This window comes from Benincasa hispida, chromosome 8 (assembly GCF_009727055.1).
Source record: "Benincasa hispida cultivar B227 chromosome 8, ASM972705v1, whole genome shotgun sequence".
Taxonomy (NCBI): domain Eukaryota; kingdom Viridiplantae; phylum Streptophyta; class Magnoliopsida; order Cucurbitales; family Cucurbitaceae; genus Benincasa; species Benincasa hispida.
This window is the reverse complement of record NC_052356.1, coordinates 42,379,849-42,398,224: the sequence shown is the minus strand read 5'-3', so window position 1 is coordinate 42,398,224 and position 18,376 is coordinate 42,379,849. Positions and strand designations below refer to the sequence as shown.

The 18,376-nt window shown below is 35.4% G+C and overlaps 3 protein-coding genes across 3 annotated transcripts; 2 read left to right on the top strand and 1 right to left on the bottom strand.

The window, feature by feature from the left end:
- The first annotated feature begins 7,234 nt into the window (after positions 1-7,234).
- LOC120082647 (polynucleotide 5'-hydroxyl-kinase NOL9) lies at positions 7,235-11,322 on the top strand. Its single transcript, XM_039037901.1, has 10 exons — positions 7,235-7,587; positions 8,236-8,460; positions 8,592-8,689; positions 8,813-8,846; positions 9,103-9,272; positions 9,386-9,572; positions 9,962-10,142; positions 10,319-10,418; positions 10,554-10,681; positions 10,996-11,322. The coding sequence occupies exons 2-10, from the start codon at positions 8,273-8,275 to the stop codon at positions 11,047-11,049; spliced, it is 1,140 nt and encodes a 379-aa protein (XP_038893829.1). The 5' UTR covers positions 7,235-7,587; positions 8,236-8,272; the 3' UTR covers positions 11,050-11,322.
- Positions 11,323-12,015: 693 nt separating this feature from the next.
- On the top strand, positions 12,016-15,903 carry LOC120083161 (probable myosin-binding protein 5). The gene is made up of 3 exons (XM_039038766.1): positions 12,016-13,360; positions 13,452-14,432; positions 14,504-15,903. The coding sequence occupies exons 1-3, from the start codon at positions 12,595-12,597 to the stop codon at positions 14,674-14,676; spliced, it is 1,920 nt and encodes a 639-aa protein (XP_038894694.1). The 5' UTR covers positions 12,016-12,594; the 3' UTR covers positions 14,677-15,903.
- A 269-nt stretch (positions 15,904-16,172) lies between these two features.
- LOC120083162 lies at positions 16,173-17,439 on the bottom strand. The gene is made up of 2 exons (XM_039038767.1): positions 16,657-17,439; positions 16,173-16,554 (listed from the first exon to the last, which is right to left on the bottom strand). Exons 1-2 carry the CDS (start codon positions 17,338-17,340, stop codon positions 16,399-16,401), a joined length of 840 nt encoding a protein of 279 aa, XP_038894695.1. The 5' UTR covers positions 17,341-17,439; the 3' UTR covers positions 16,173-16,398.
- Between the last annotated feature and the right edge of the window lie 937 nt (positions 17,440-18,376).

Below are 18,376 nucleotides of genomic sequence, written 5' to 3'. Positions count from 1 at the left end.
CGCCCCGTTCCGGTAACCCTATGACTGCCTCTTCCACTAACACGAACCATTTTCCTGACAGTTGTCCGCAACCCCCTCTTAGCTACTTTCCTTACTAGCAAAAAAAAAAAAAAAAACAACAACAAATGCAATCATAAATGCTACTAACTCGGGTGCACATTATCCTAGATACTTTTCATAAGGGAGATAACTAGCGACAACGAAGAATCCGTTATAGGCCAAAAGGAACAACCTAGACTTACATAGTAAGTCAGTCTACAGAACCCAAAACACGGGCTCTGATACCAACTGTAACAACCCCACCTCCTAGGACTACTAAAAAGGGGATCGTTACTGCATGCATGCATAAATATTTGCATTGAGGAAAATAAAGTAAAAATAAAATAGAATAACATGATTTTGAACTGTTTTAAGTATATAAGAAACTGTTATGCCATTATCTCAATATCATAAATCGTTCGATCCGGGTACCCTTTAACATGAAATAAATTAAAAAAAAATTAATAAAATCATAAATGCAATAAAATCAAAACATGAGAAAATATAAAGGTTCAAATGCGGAAGCGATTCTAGTTCCTTTGGCACTATCACAGATTCCTCTTGTCAATCGCCCGAGTATCCTTGCCCTTACTTAAAAAAAAAATAAAATAAAGATAAAGGTTCAGCATAAAATACTCAGTAAGTGATCCCATTACCGGGATCAGGCTATGTATCCACGAGTAGAGAATGATGGCCCGTCGCTCATACAGCTACATCGATTTTTTATGGTGAAAAGAAACCAAAGGACGTACTGTCTTGCCTTGACATGCATGTTTAACGACCCATAGGCACACCGTCAAACATGAAAAATAATATGAACGTTAACCTGTCGATTCACGCATGTCTAGCAGCCCGTAGGCACACCGTCAAACATGGAAAATAACATGAACGTGAACCTGTCGACTCACGCATGTCTAGCGGCCCGTAGGCATACCGTCAAACATAAAAAATAACATGAACGTGAACCTGTCGACACACGCATGTCTAGCGACCCGTAGGCACACCGTCAAACATGAAAAATAACATGAACGTGAACCTGTCTACTCACGCATGTCTAGCGGCCCGTAGGCACACTGTCAAACATGAAACTAGACCCATCGGTCCTCTGAACTATTGGTCTATTCGTGCATCACATACATAATTTTAGTACTTATTAGAAATTCGAACATACTCATAATACTTATGACTGTCATGCAACAAGTATATAACAAAGAAAAAATCATGCTTCCAAAGTCCATTAATTAACTTTGTAAATCTAATTTAGGCCGCCTGGCATAAAGACACCGATAATAGTACCACTTACCTCAACTTGGTAAAAACACAAAACAAAATCTCCTTAGAACTTCTTTAGCATACTTGAGATCATGAATTAAATCCAAAATTAACTCTCAATCCAAAAGAATAACCATCCAACAACGTACCCAACTCTAAGATTTTGTAAGAATAGGCAGTGACGGTCAGCGAATTCAACGGTGACTGACCAGAACGACGACGGAATCCAGTCCAATGCTGGTTGAAACGAGTGGCTGCACCGATCGGAAGCTAGGACGATCGTGCGTGTCGACTTGTGGTTGGGCGCGGCGGTAGAAACGGGTTTGCGCGGGCTGAACGGCTTGGGCGGCGCTGTCATACGAATACCAAACGGAGGAGACGGCTACGACAGAAACCCACGTCGACTTCAGATCTGTGAATGGCAGCGCGTAAAAGTGGGCGACCCGAACCGGCTGGGTGGATCCTCGGCGGTTTGAGGAGAGAGAGAGAAAAGAAAATCTATTTTTTTTCTACCTTTCCCACATGTATATATAAATAACTTAAACCTTTTGTCTTTTCCTTTTAAAAACCAAATTCCTTATTCCTCTTTCAATATATATATACTTATATATTTTCTTTAAAAAAAAACTCCAACAAACAAATTTAATTATCTCCCTGGATAATCGAATCACCAAACGCAAGCCAAAATAAAAACTTAATTAATTCCAAATAATTAAATTATATTTTAGCTCAGCCAAAAACATAAATCTCATATTCCAATTTATCCAAATAGTCTAACATTAAAAAAAAAAATCATAGTTACAAAATAAATCGGGGTGTTACAATAATCATCCTTGAAAATATTTATAATCTTAAATATTTACCAAAATGTCCAAAATTGATCCTTAATGCTACTGAATAGTGGCTTCAAAGGCTTCAAACCTTCAATAAAAAACCCAAATCACAGGATTTAAGCCATAACTTATTGGGCATTAAAGAATCAAACCAAAACAATCCAAACGGCTAAAATCTTACCCCCAAATGGCAAAATCCGACGAACTCCGGCGACCAAAGGAGGCTGTCAACGAAGCCGAAGTCACGCGCAGGCCGATGGCAGCTAAACGGCGCGAAACAGCAACGGTTGGCGACTGGGTGGTGAAGGAACCGACGAAGGTTCTCAGCAGAAGGGGATCGTCCCAATTTTTTCAATTTTTACAAAATGCAATTTACAGAAATAAAATTATACAAAAAACCAGAATTTACAACATGCAACAAACATAAAAGAAGGAAGGGAATAAAGATTTAAGAAACCTTACTCTTGATGATCCGATCTTCTTCGTTGTTTTTCTCCTTTAAAATAGTCAGGATCAAAACAAACAATCCAAATGGGCTCTTGAAATTTTGGTGAGGGAAGAACAAATCAAGAGATTAGAGGAAAGAAGAAATTTTGTGATGCAGAGAATTTTACAAAGTGATCACTATGATTGACATTCACCAAGAGAACACTTTTTTTCATCCTTTCTCGGTTAAAAACGAAGAAGGAGAAGAAAACCAATCTCAACCACCTACTCACAGTACGTGAGTTGAGAGATAATAGGAGATTAAAGTTATTTCTCTCCCTTAATTTCAAAATATTAAAATTAATAAATAAATAAATAATTAATTTCAATATAAAATATATATGTACATATATAAAAACTAACTAACTATATATATTACTATATGTTATATCATATATAATATATAACCTATGGTTTGATATTGTATCATATCCAATATAATCTATAGGTTTAAATCTCTCATCAATGACATTTACTATAAATCCCATTTATATTAAATTTAATTATATGAATCTAATTCATATAATTAATATTTGAATCATATTAAAATATTATAGTAATTATATCATATACAATTAAATTAAATTAATTGTATCACATATAATTAATTCCCTCAATTAATTTGAACAATTCAAATTAATCCAAAAATGATTCTCATTTAATCATGTTGAACTACAGAGGGGACCTCATGAATCTGTAGATTGAAGCTCCAATAGTTCTTGAATAATTAATTAAACTTTTTAATTAAATTATTCTACATCCGTTAACTGTCGAGCACTCCATTAAAGACCGACAATTACACTCTTCGCACTCCACTAAACATGAGCCACTTGTATGTCTCTACATACTTGTTTAAATTACATGAAATAACCTCGGATCTTAGTTTATTGGATTGAGTATATGCTTATAAAATAACACTTATTTTATTAACAACAATATGTTTATACGAAGTTTACAAACTACGAGATTACAAGGAGATTTATGATATCATTCCCAACAATCTCGCACTTGTCCTAAAGCTTAGGGAGTCTAATGTACAATACAAGTAAAGTACAAAAATACAATAAACTAGGACATACACTATATCCCAGTAATAAGTCTAATCCAGAATATGATCACTAAACCACCGTTACAAATATCCTCAAGTGTCTACGAAGAACGAGAGACTACATGCTCATGTATGGTTCGAGGGATCTGATCCTTACAATATACACGGACTCTAATTTCCAGACTGATAAGGATTCTAGGAAATCCACATAAGGATCAGTGTTCAATCTTAACGGAAGGGCAGTAGTCTGGAGGAGCACAAAGCAGAGGTGCATTGCTGACTCTACCATGGAGACTGAGTACGTAGTGGCTTGTGATGTTGCTACAGAAGTTGTATGGCTCAGGAAATTACTGACTGATCTAGAAGTGGTTCCATACATGTCAAAACCATCACCCTTTATTGTGATAATAGTGGTGCTGTGGTTAATTCCAGAGAACCTAGGAGTCACAAGCGCGGGAAGCATATAAAGCGGAAGTATCATCTCATTCGAGAGATTGTGCATCGAGGGGACGTAATCATGATGCATATAGATTCAGAGCGCAATGTTGTTGATCTATTTACAAAGGCCCTCACGGCTAAGGTGTTTGAGGGTCACTTACAGAGTATGAGTCTATGGGAAAGGCCACATTTAGATTAGGGTAAGTGGAAGATTTGCACTGGATGTGTTATGCCCTAGTTTATTGTTTTGTGTACTTTATATATTAGTTTGACTTTTATATGATACACTCCACTAGCTTTAGGTCAAGTGGGAGATTGTTGGGATTGATGTCTTAAATATCATAGGGTCCTATAGTTTGTAATTGTATTATACAAACATCTTATTTATTTAATAAAATATGTGATGTTTTATTCAACATTTAGTTGCATTAATCCACAAATCAATAAACTAACATCTAAGGTTATCTTGTAGCTTAAACATGTATGTAAAGACATAGAGTGGATCATGTTTAACTGATAACCTAAATGGTCTCTAGTAGATGGATAAGACTTGATACCTTATTATGGTGACACTACGAGTACGACCTGCTTTGTAGATGTTACAATTGTTGTAAAGTGCTATAAATGATCTGATCTGATCATTCATGTAGAGATATGGGAGCAAGGGTATTCTATACATCTATACAAAAGAGTTTGCATAAGATCGAACCACGAAATGTCTAGTCTTATTACATAGCGCTGTTTATAATAAAGACTTACATTTCACCTGGATGACCATAGATAACATGACCTGAATCCTGAGTGAGTTGTAAACTTCTGCCTATGAAGGCGGTCCTTTGATTTGTATGGGTGAGAGTGGTCAGATCGCTGACTCAACAAGCCTACCATTTTAGGAATTTGTCTAATTGGGGAGTTGGGAACACAACTACACAAAAAGGAATTCACTCATCCCCCAACGTCGGGATAAGTAGATAAATTGCTCCTTTAAGGGCTGATTCCCGTGCTTAAACAATGTGGCATCACACTTGTAAATATCTACAAAGCAAGCCGTATCCATAGTGTCACCAGGATAAGGTATCCCTCATTTATTCTTATACTACAGACCATTTAGGTTATTACTTAAGGCATGATCCACTTGTATGTCTCACATACATGCTTAAGTTACTTGAAATAACCCCGGATCTTAGTTTATTCGATTTGAATAAATGCAAATAAAATAACACTTATTTTATTAATAACAATGTGTGTACATAATATTTACAAATTACGAGACTGTCGGGAATAAAGACACCAATCCCAACATTATCTCCCAACACTTTTCGAATTTTAAAAATCGAATGTAATTTTTTTTTTCAATTATCATATTTGATCCTATCTTCAATTTCAAATTTTGTTTTATCTAATTTTTCAATTTTCATCTTTTTCTTATTGATTTTATTTTTTGTTCTCAATCAACGACAAGTCTACTTTGGAGGCTTGATTTAACTGATCAAATCCACTAGTGCAGAATGAAAGGCTCGACTTAATCGACCACGACCAATAGTTCAAGTCGCAGAGTCTCTTCTTTCCAAAGTGATTCCTATCGAGTCATTGTGAAAAGATAGNCTTAATCGACCACGACCAATAGTTCAAGTCGCAGAGTCTCTTCTTTCCAAAGTGATTCCTATCGAGTCATTGTGAAAAGATAGGTCAAGCATATAGATGGTGTTGGTATTAACTTGTTTGCCTTGGGGGTCTTATACCCACCTTGATTGATTCGATCAAGGAAGGATGTACCATTGTCGAAAACTTGTTTGTTCTTCTATTCATGAGATCTCCACGATTGATTTCAACGTCACACCATGATTGGTTAGTAATTTCAATTGATGATTTTTAATTGGAATTTTCATATTCCAATCTAAACCGGTTTATTTCTTCACGAATGCAATTATCTAGATAAAGTTTTTACCAATTCAGCCTTCACTTTCTAAACTAATATTTTGGTTTAGAACCAAGAAAAAGTATTGTTACAAAATTTTGGGTAAGTTAAAAGCAATGTAGATGATTTGGTTAAGTGATTTTCAATTGCAGTGTATTTGTTTTTAAGTTTATTGTATTTGTTGGGCATAGTTTGGAATAATTACACTATATTTATAGGTCACATAAATATTTCATCAGAAGTATTGCCAAAAACTTTCAAAAGATCCTTGATGACTACAAAACCTCATCAGAATTACAATGTAATTAATTTTTCTTTAACCCTAAAATACCCCATCTGGATTTTCAATTACGCTATAACTAATTTTGTTATCTGCAGATTTTTAGCATAAATCCTGATTTTCTCCTAAATTATCTCTATGCACTTTCGAATTTTAAAGATTGAATATAATCCTTTTCTAAAATTGAATATAATTTTTATTTTCCAAATATCATGTTTGATCTTATCTTCAATTTCATATATATATATATTTTATTTTATCCAATTTTTCAGTTTTCATTTATTTCTTACTGATTATATTTTTTATTCAATTGAAGACAAGTCTAATTTAGAGGTTTGACTTAACCAATCAAATCCATTGGTGCATTGATGAAAAGCTCGACTTAATCGACCATCGACCAAGAGTTCAAGCCCCAAAATCTCTTCTTTCGAAAGTGATTCCTATTGAGCCATTGTGAAAATGTAATCTGAGCATATGGAAGGTGTTGGCATTAACTAGCCTTGGGGATTCTATTCATGAGCGCACCATTGTTGGCGGAGGAGCCAATTTCAGAGAGGAAAATGGCGACAAGTTGGTTGGAAAAGAGGTCGGTGCAATGCTAGAATCTGCCTAATCGATAGTCTATATGTTTGTTTTAATTATAATGTAATTATGAATATTTTTTAATAAGTCATTTGCAATTTCATTTGTATAGTCGAGGATAGTTTAGACTTTTAAAAATTCATTATATTTTATTTTTAATTTATTTTACTATTTTTAGGAATGAAACGTTGATTTACTATTTGTAAAAATAAAAAGTTAAAATCGGTTATTCTTCTAGTTGCCCCTTTAATTTAATAAGCCCAGCCGCCCAGCCCCTCAAGCCCAATCAAAACCCAAAAAGTGAAAAAGTTAGAAAAAATATATATCTTTCTAAAAAAGATCAAAACCCTCAGCCACCCCACCCCACAATAACAGTATTCTTTAGCGTTCAATATTCAGCTTATTGGCTTCTGTCTCCAGTTCGCCGTCCAATATTTCGAAGCTCCACCGCCAGTAGCCTTGGCCTGTTGCCACCGTCACCTTCAACCACCTCCTCCCTCCTATTGCCAGCCACTGCACCCTTCTCCGCGCATGCCGCAGTCTCAGTCTTCCGACGAAATTGCCCCCGCACCGCGTTCTCCCTCTCACTCTCTCTCGCCTCTTCGAGCGATCCAAATTGCTTGTAGTTCTGCCCCTATCCCGCGGCGTTTGTGAGATAGCGTTGCCGCTGCTCATTTTTCAGATTCCTAAGGTTTTTATTTTTACTGATTTTCTATTTTGTTTCGCTGGTTTAATCGGTTCACCCCCGGAGAGTTTTTTTTTTTTTTTTTTAAAAAAAAAATTCTTATACAACCAATGTTCAACCAGTCTAAATGGAAACATAAAGCTAAAAAACAGATTGAAACATATTATTCTTATCGAAATCAATAAATAAAGAGAAAAATATTAAGAAGATGAACAATGCAAAAGAGAGCTCGCATATAGTTTAGTTGACTCTAAAAGGAAGTTGAAAGATGTATTTGAAAAGATAGAAATTGTTGTTACTGGTTAAAAAAAAAAAGCAAAATACAATGGACAAACAAAATAGAATGATTTTCCACATTAGAACTGATTTCAAATTCATTTATTATTTGTTTTTCATCCAAACAAGTGGAATGATTTTCCAAATCCAGGGATTCCAAACAGTAGTTTAAGGCAGTGAAGTGATTGAAATGTTGTTTAATAACTTCTACATGTTTGTCTTTTCAATTCATCTCATTATATTTATTGATGATAATACTTTACTCTACTTCTCCAAAATTGAGAAACTGAAACTTATATAATGATAATGGGCCAGGAGTCCAACTTTTTGATCAAGTACATATATGTGTGTAGACTGAATTGATGAATTTGTTTACAGTTGCTAGAGATTCAAGTGGACTCAATAAACCCCATCCATGTCTTCTCTTTTAGAATTTGAAAATTCATCTCCCAATATTTTCATACCCGAAGAATGGTCTGAGGCTGCAGAGTCCATAGTTTTTGATTCTCCCACTTCACCGCCTCCTGTTGTTCTCATCTGTGGTGCCAAAAACTGTGGCAAAAGTACTTTCTCACGCCACCTTCTCAATGTCTTCCTTCAAAGGTGATCTTATTCTTCTTTCAAGGATAGATGATTTCAAAATTTAAGACTGTAGATGTGTTGCTTGGGTACCTCTCTGTTTCCCAAAGTTGCCATGTTTTTCACAATATGTTTTCTTTTATTTTTGTTTGCAGGCATAAAAAAGTGGTTTACCTGGATTCAGATGTTGGACAGCCCGAGTTCACTCCACCAGGTTTTCTGTCCCTCACTGTGGTTGACAGAGTAACCCCGGGTAAGTTTGTTATAGACCTTTGCTGTGTTGATAAATTCTCGTGTACTGAAAGTCAATAAATTTTTTTCCCAATCATAATCTCCCTCACCTGAAGTAATTTTTTCTTCTTATTTTTTAAATCAGATTTGTCGACTCCATGTCTAAAGACGCCAGAAAGGTAAATTATGTTGAGTCCAATTTTTTTAAACAAGTATCCGTTCTTTTAAAGTTGGCTTTTAATCTCTGTTAGTGAATGCCCGTACCTGGACTATATGATCTGTGTGCTGTGTTGAGGATCTGCGGAAATTGAAGTAAAAATGTACTTTAAATTTTTAACCAAGGATGATTTTACTATATCATACGTCCCTTTACTATTTTCTTAAGTGGTGAAGAATTCTATTTTCTCACTGTGTTTCTTTTTATTCTTCTCTTAGATGTTTTTTCTTTGGCGATAATTCCTCAAAAAGAGATCCAACAGCATACTTAAGTTATGCAAATACTTTGTACGACCATTACCACAAAGAGTATCATTCGTTTAACAAGACTGAAGAACTTGCAAAGATTGGATTACCTCTTATTGTAAATACACCGGGCTGGGTGAAAGGTATCCTACTCTTTTGAGTTCTATATATGGCTTAAAAAGTACTTTTCCTGCTTTAATTTCTTTGGAAAGATGTCTTGGTCAAACTACATATTGATGTTGACCCTGTTCCCCAGGTATTGGTTATGAGATATTGGTAGATATGTTGAAATACATTGCTCCATCACATGTGGTCAAAATAAATATATCTGCTGAGAGTAAGAACCTCCCCGCTGGGGAATTTTGGCTAGAAGAGGAAGAAGATTGTGGGACGACCAATCTAATAGAAATACATTCTGCTCGGCAAGATGCTTTTAATAGATCGTAAGTTTCTTGCAATCCTTAATCTCAAAAGAATATATTTATGCAGTTTAATTGTTGGTTTCCATATTCATCCCCATTGTGATTCTCTGATGTCTTAATATCTCCTTCTATCCCGTCTGGGATCTCTTTTCACTGAATGGCTTTCAATAGTGTTGGTGGTGTTACTTTTATTACCACTTTTATATTCTCACATCCATTCTTTTAGTAACTACTGATTGTATTTTCTATTGTATTTGTGGTTGGCTGTTGCTTAAATTATCTTGAACAAAGTCATAAAGTTATTGTCATGTTGTTGCACTTAAACTTGTGTTCTTTCACAAAGACATTTGGTTTCAGACAATGTACTTGAAAGTATAATATTTCTTCCATCTCTTCCTTCATGATGTTAGGATACTAGTGCAAAAGGATGCAAGTCTTATGCGCGATTTGCGTTTAATGGCTTATTTTAGACGGTGCTTCGCCGGAGATTGCAATATTACCACAATTAAAGAGCTTGCAAATGCACTGGCATCTCACCCTCCTTACCAAGTTCCAATATCAAGCATTAAGATTAGACACTTGCACTGTCAGGTTGGTGCAAAAATCATAACTCACCAATTTTCTATCTTTTTCCCTTTCAATCTTCCTACCATTGAGTTTCAACACATCAGCAATATCTATCACTAATTTAGATGTTGCACCTCTCTTACCAAACCATCAGCCCTGCAACGTATCTGTATTTATTTTCTCTTCATTTATCTACTTAGGTCCCAGGTGATCAGATCTTCTATAGTCTGAATGCAACAATCGTTGGCTTGGCTATATGCTCCAAACACTCTGAAAATCCACCATGGTGTGTTGGTCTTGGTACGTTACGTCTATTACATTGTGTCATCCTTATTTTTGAGTTATCTGCTTGTTTTAGGCCTTAAAGTCATTTCCTAAGAACACCATGTATAGTTTAGTTTAGTTTAATGCTCTAACTAATATCTTGTGGAACAGGAATTGTTAGAGGCATTGATACACTTAAAGGTCTGCTATATGTTATCACACCTGTCCCCCATGGCACTTTGGAAAAAGTTGACCTTCTTTTGCAGGGTTTTATTCAAATTCCTTGTTGTTTGCTGCAGGTAATAGATCCTTTTGAGAGTTACATAATTTTTCATGTCTACTATTAGATGGTGTCATTCTTTTGCTTTTAGCCCCCCATCCGGCTCATAATGGAGAGTTTTTCGAACTGCTCAAAAACACTTTGTTTCTGCACTTGGAAACATTTTTTAAACACGAAAGTCATTCTAGACCGGCCTAAATGTGGAGACTAGACTATGATGCTAGAAGTGAAAGAAAACTTTTTATCCCCAGAATTGTTTTCGTTTGGCCAATGATGGTGTTAATTTGTTGTTTTAAGTTTTAATTCTTTCCTTTCTGTGCAATTTTGTTCCAGGTTAAGGGATGCATGTCTCCGTACATGTTTGCAAACATTCTATCCACGAGCTAGAGCCTGTACAGATATTGAAAGTTTTAGTACAATTGTGCGGATAGAAGATCGAACTCTTGACTTCTAGGAGGAAGGTCATGCCAATTACCATTTGAGCTATGCTCATTTTGGCAGAAGTATTAGGCTCATTTGTTATACAGTTTACTCTGTAAATATATTTATCAAAATATGTGGGACAGTAATCTCCCATTTTTGCTTATTTAGACTTGTGAATTTTGTATTCGAAGTTGTCATTCAGTGCAATTCAAAGGAGAGATTTGTTTTATTTATTTATATGCTTGCAAGTTAAAGTTTCCAATATAATACTTCAACAAAATGACTATTGGGAATTACGATTCTCTACTAAATGGTCAATCCGATTTAAAATAATTATCCATTTACCACAACTATTTATAAATTTATGACAATTATAATCCTTAAGAAAGTGACGAAGAACTTGTAGCGTTTGAGGTGTTGGCAAATTTTGACAATGATAATCCTTAATAAAATGACTGTTGGGAATTACGATTCTCTGTTGGCCCCACTAGCAAATTTTGACTCCATAATTTTGTAATTTGCTCAAAATGAAAATTCCTTTATTAAATGAACAGTTCATTTAAATTTAGTTAGTTGAGCTTTTAATTATTCTTGGTTATCTTACATATTAAAAAAATCGAACAATATAACAAAGAATTAAGTAGAAATTATAGTGGTCTATAATTACTCTTATTTATTTCCGTTTATATACATATATTTATGTTTTTTTTTTGAGATAAATAAATGTAGAGTATGAGACTTTAAACCTTCTGCATCAAAGAAATGAGTAAAGCTATGTTTATATTAACATTTATTTTCATTTATGTTATTGCATAGACACTTGAATATCAATAAAATTTGAGAAGAATTGGATTTTTTATTCTTTAGTACAAGAATTATACTATCTAGTTATGTCAAACTAACCACATTATAATGTGAACCATGTCTTGATTAATTTTTAAATTAAGTTTAATCACTCATATTATACAGATCATCTTTCCATTCAAAGGATGTAGTAAATATTATAATTTTATTTTTAAAAAGATAAATGGAAAAGTGGTCAAAATTGTAATCTGAGATGATATGATGTTTCCAAGTTGGTTGGTTGGGAAGTGGAGGAATGACCGTTATTTCAGGTAAATGGTCATCAAAGACAACCTCAATTGCCTCCTAAAATATCGCAAATAAATCCTAATAAGTCTCATTCCCCTAATTTACCTCATAACCTCTTGCTTTGTCGCCTTTCTTCGGGAACACAAACAAGACGGGGGAAGGGAAAAAGAAAAAAGAAAAAGAAAAAAAGAACCAAAAAAAAAAAAAAAAGATCATGATCTAGGTCTGGTCCATCCCACCAAGGTCATGATCTTTTCATCTTCATAAAACAATTCCAGAATTTTTTTAGAAAAAAAAAATCATTCCTTTTTCTTTAACTTTCCTTATTCCAAAACAGGGGTTGGGTTAGAATTTTTTTTTTCTTTTTTTTTTTTTTTAAATTTTTTTTGGGGAAAAGAAACTAGAAAGGGAAAGAAAATGGCGACGAAACGTTCATTCACCCGTTTTGTAGAACAAGAGCTGGGAAAGTTTCCACATTTTGTAGTGTGTGCAGTTCTTGAATGGGTTCTCATAATTTTGCTTTTCATTGATGGGTTTGTTGCATTTTTGGCCAACGAATTCGCCAAGTTCTTCGAATTGCGAGTTCCTTGTTTGTTCTGCACGAGAATCGACCATATTTTAGTTAACAAAAATGCAGATTTCTATTACAACAATTCCATATGTGAAGGACACAAGAAGGATATTTCATCTCTTGCATATTGTCATAACCACAAGAAACTCTCCGACATTCGGAAGATGTGTGAGGTTTGTCTTCTCTCTTTCGCGACCGAAAAGGAATCCGATTGTAATACCTACAAATCGCTCGTTGGAATATTGCATAAGGATCTTGAATGTTTTGTTGAGGATGATAATCGTCAAGTTGTGAGCTTGCCTCCTGTGGGGAAGAAAGATGAAGGCCTGCAAATGGAGAAAGGGGTTGGTGGTAATTATTGTTGTTCATGTTGTGGGGAGCCATTAAAAGTTAAATCCTCCAATTCAAAAGGGAAAAATGGGAGTACCTTTTCACAAGCTCCTGCTCCTTCACCACGAGCTTCGTTTACGCCCGCTTTCAGACACGACGATAAAACTAGCTTGGAATTGCCGCACATTCGTTATACCGAACTCAAATTGTTGTCAGATAGTGAATCGGAGTTTGTTGAAGATGACGAAGGTTTACATGGAAGAAATCTTGATGCTCATCAATGTAAGTCCAATTTTTCTTTCTTTCTCTACAACATCCTTTCATTTGGTTTGTCTGTGAATAATTTTAGTATCTGGATTTGATGGGTGTGCAGTTAAGGAGGATATGAAAGCTGTTAAAGTGCCATTGTTACCTGAACCAGAGGATGTGCATGAAAGTTCAAGGACCCCCGTCTTTGGTAAAGGAAACAAATTTTTTGGTATTCCACTTACAGATTCTGCTAATAACAGTCCCAGGTGGGCTATTAGGATCTCTAGAAAATCACCACTTGAAAGAACAGAACCATCAGCGGAGACTTGTGAAGCAGATATGATGGGGCCAGGAGACAATGATTCCATTTTGAATTGCTTGAAAAGACAAGTTCGGATAGATCGAAAATCACTCATGGAGTTGTATATGGAACTGGATGAAGAAAGAAGCGCTTCGGCCGTGGCAGCGAACAATGCAATGGCCATGATTACTCGCTTACAAGCCGAAAAGGCGGCAGTTCAGATGGAAGCTTTACAGTACCAAAGAATGATGGAAGAACAGGCAGAGTATGATCAGGAAGCCTTACAAGCTACAAATGATTTGCTTGCTAAGAGAGAGGAAGAAATCAAGGTCTTGGAAGCTGAACTTGACGCCTACAGGGAAAAATACGGATATCTTGAAGAAGGTTGTCTTAAGATGTCTGAAGATGAGATATCTGATGAAGATTACCAAGAATTCAAGTCACAATCCTGTTTATCTTCCGATGAGAAATCTGAATGTAGTACACCTTTTAGTTTCACCGGGAGAGAAAACAGCAGGGAAAATTTTAACAATTTTGACGTGACGAGTATACCATCCCCGTTGAAGATTGCAGGAGGGAATAGCAAAGAAGAAAGTACAAACAATCATGAGATAGCTTTGCCATTCTCCCTAGGGAAGGCTGAAGGAGAGGACCAAACTGAACCACTGACAAACTTTAAAGGAGAAAAAACATATCTTCTAGGCCGCTTGAAAAAGGCAAAGAAGAAAAACTTATCCTCAGATGGTGCAGTTTCTTCCCTGCAATCAAGCTCTGGCAGTGTCAATCAAGTAGATGAAGATACAGGTATTGTGTTATATCAACAATGGACATGAAACTTTCTAGGAGAAGTTTGATTTCTGTTTCTAAAATGGCAGGAAAGGGAAGAACTTCTGCACTGACCCAACAGCTCTCTCATCTTAACGAGATCGTGAGAGCACTCGAAGCAGATGGTGAATTCTCCAAGCATGAAGGAAAAGTAATTTTAGCTGATATTTCTCACAAATTAGGCAAACTTCAAAACCTTGTTGACGAGAACAGTGATTCTTAACTTCCCATATTGGTAAATTACTCAGTTATTATAGTTAGGTTTCAACTACAGAGAGCTTGATTTTTAGGTGGATGTTTTTTTTCGTTGCAGTTTCTTTTCTTTCTAGGATGTACATAGTGTTGTATGACATGCTGAATACAGATATAAAGCTTCGTGAAGCACTGTAGCTGCTAACTTCTTCCATAGCAGTAAGAGACTAGTTTTCCATTTTTTCTTCAGTTGTTTTCCCTAATGCTTTTGAAAGCTCAACAAACTCAGGGTACAATGACTTTTAATTTTCAATTTTCAGGTACAGAGCTAAAAAAATACTTGGCTGTCAGAGATGGGTGTAGAAGGCCTTTCTTTTTTCCTTTTTTCCTTTTTTCTTTTTTTCTTTTTGTTTGTTTGTTTCTCTCATGATGACCCATCAAATTCAGAAGAGTGGAAATGGTGTTCAAGAAAATGCTTTTGGATTTACACATCAAAAAGCCAAAGAACAAGGGAAAGAAAAAGGCCAGTATTCCTTCTTTTTGAGGGCATAGCTGGATCAATGATAGAACCTCAAGGGTAACCAGAAAGGCAAGGCGTTTGGTTAGCTTTCATTCCATTTACAATGGGACAAATGTTAGTGTTGTATGATGCAAGATTTTTTTTTCTTTTTTTAAACTCATAATCCCCTCCCCTAAATGTCTTTTCGAGTTTATTGAAGTGACAGCAATGTGCAAGGAATTTTTGATTGGTATCATCCCATTTATTAATTGGAAACTTGGAGGGGGAAGAGGCCAATCTTTTTTAATGCAGATAGATATCGTTTCCTTTGTCATTAATTGTTCTAGCAAGAAGAAATTTCAACTAACAATGCTTAGTCACTTTTGTCCTTGGCCATCATATTTTGAATAAAAGAAACCAAATATTGATTAGGGACACAACCAACCCAAGGGTCCCAACCTCCCACCAAATTAAATAACAATGCAAAACTAAGAGGTACTTTTTTCCAACTTCCAGAAATAGCCAAAAATCAATAGTCCAATCTTCAAAATAAGGAGCTCTAAATAAGAATGCACATGTATTGGTCAAAGAAGAATATGCATCCAATATCAAACATAAAAGCTGTGGGCCTGCCCACTATCATTTTCAGCAAAGTAATAACTCATATGACCAGCTGAAGAAAAAAACTTTATAACATAGAAAGTTGGAAAAAAGGAGTGTGGGGTTAAAGACCTCTCTCCTTGTCCTTTCCAATTGTCCAGACCTAACATGCTACATTGTAAAAAATTCTCAGATCAAGAAGATAAAATGCATAATCTTGTTAAACGTCCTTTGCCAATGATGAATCACAGATCATTTGAGTGAAAAACATATTAGACTAAGATCGCTGACATGAACTTGAAGATGTTTCATTCAATGAAATGGTTGTCTGCAATCTTTGCAGGGAACGGAGGAATTGTGTATATGCAATCTGAACAGGAAGATTAGTGAAATTGGAAAAGAATATGTAGAGAATTGAGTCTTTGAGCTGTAAAAGTAAGGGTTATTCTATCACTAAACCTCAATAATTTCAATAAAATCGTTCAGTAAACAGCTTGTAAGAGATCTCTAAAAACATATTTTGTATTGTTGGTGTGTTTCTTATCATAATCAATGTACAAGTATTCGGATGGACGGTCTCTTTTACCTTTCTTAAACTCTAATATGCCAAATTTATTGGATTTCCCAGCTGTGTTTTGGACATCTACTTCAATTTCAATCAGCTCTTTGTACGGAAGTTTTGAACAATAGAATATACAGCTTTTGGTCCATTGAGAAATATAAGAAACCACCAACTGAATGAGTCACAAAAGACCCAAAACTTGTTCCTATGATGCAGTGCCAAGCCGGACCATACACCCCATCAAATTCCTGCAAACCCAAAAGCAAGCAAGCAAGCAAACAAGAGAAATTATTAGCTAATTCATTCCAAAAACTTGCACAGATTGTATAAATAACCCTTAAACTAATTACCCTCTTGAGAGATAAAGCAAGAGTCTTGGAAGTGAACTTCTCCATACTATCATGAGCCTTTCTTGCACAATCCACAGCATGAATCTGCATAGCTGGTTGCATATCAACAGAAACCACTTTGACACCATTTTTGGCTAAAATATCACTCAATTCAACTTGTGAACCAGCAAAGGATCTCCTTCTCCCACCCTTTCGAAGTAAAGAAACTGTTGGTTTCAAACTGACAAGATCATGCCCTTTTTGAGGCTCTTTCAATTCCTTCTCCTTCACCACAAGACAGAGACCTCTCTTATCATCAACCCCATCATTAGTTTCCTTCTTCTCATAAAAAAACTTCTTCCTACCCAACTCTTTACACACCTTACTCAATTTCTCATCCCCGCCAGAAGCACTTTTTTGGAGATGGGGTTTTGATTTCACCATAGAAGAAACGGACAGAGCTGGAGGTGGGTTCAAATTCATTGATCTTTGAGATGAAAACCCAGTTTTCTGTGTGGAAAATGGGATGTGGCTGGATAAGGGAGACGGATTAGGAGCAGCAGCTATGGCGGAATCAAGCTTTGAAGGTGTGGAGTGATTGTTAGCCATGAAAGCAGAGGAAGGAGCTCTGAAAGGGGGTTTAAGGGGAGGAGAATCATGATCAGGAGGTGCTAAAATCCGAAGCTGGTTTGTGGGTTTCGCCATTGAAGGTCTGTGAGAGAAATGGAAAAGAGAAGAGAGAAATGTTTGACGAAGAAAATGGGGATTTGTGCTTTAGAGAGATGGGAAGCCATTTTCTTGATGGGGACTTGTGTGTGTGTGTTTGTGTGTTGTTGTGTGAATGAACAGTGAAATTTTGTGCTGTGTTCTAACGTGCGCTTGACGTGGACGCCGAGGAGAGGTCTGTGACGTTTGTTAGATGACTGACGTGTTTGACTGGATTTTTTATTTCTGCCTTTTGCTTTTTAGACCAGATTTTTAAAAATAATAATAATAATAATAAAAACTAACCCTTGTCTCGTATTAAAGTAGAGTTTTGAAATTTTGAATTTTAAAAATTAAAGTCGTTGAAACTTGAACAAGCTGGTTCATGATTAAATAAAGACGAGCGTATTAACACTTAATTAAATTGTCATTAACATTAATTAACCACATTTCCAATGCCAGATTTTGTCACGAGCAATTGTCATTAATGCCACTCCATATAATAAGTTTGATTTGGGTTGGTTTCTTACTTATCAATTGAGCATATTTGTTAATATTTTATTTATAATAGTTTTTTTTTATAAATTCTAAATTCGTAATTGCGGATGCTATATCAAATTTTAATTATTTTGTCTTTAATTTCTAGTCGTACATAGCTACATATTTTTCATAGATATAAAGATTAAAGAGTGTCAAGTGGATGATACAAACTACAAAATCATTAACAAGTTTATATATTTTATAAGCTCTATTTTTTATTTTTAAAATTTGACCCAATTTTTTCAGTGAATAAGTATAATTATAAATGATTACTATTGAACTGGATTTTGAAGGAGGATGTTCAATACCTTTTTGTTGGAGGTCTACCCTTGAGGCCTTGAGTATATTCTTTCTTATTAGCCCAAGAAATCCAAACCATAGTGACCTTGGGCCTTGTTGGGCCTTGTTGTAGCCTATATCAGTCACTATTGGGCTCGACTTTAGTTTAAGAAGTCCAACTAATGCCGGTCCAGGCCTTTTTAGGAATTTTTTTGTA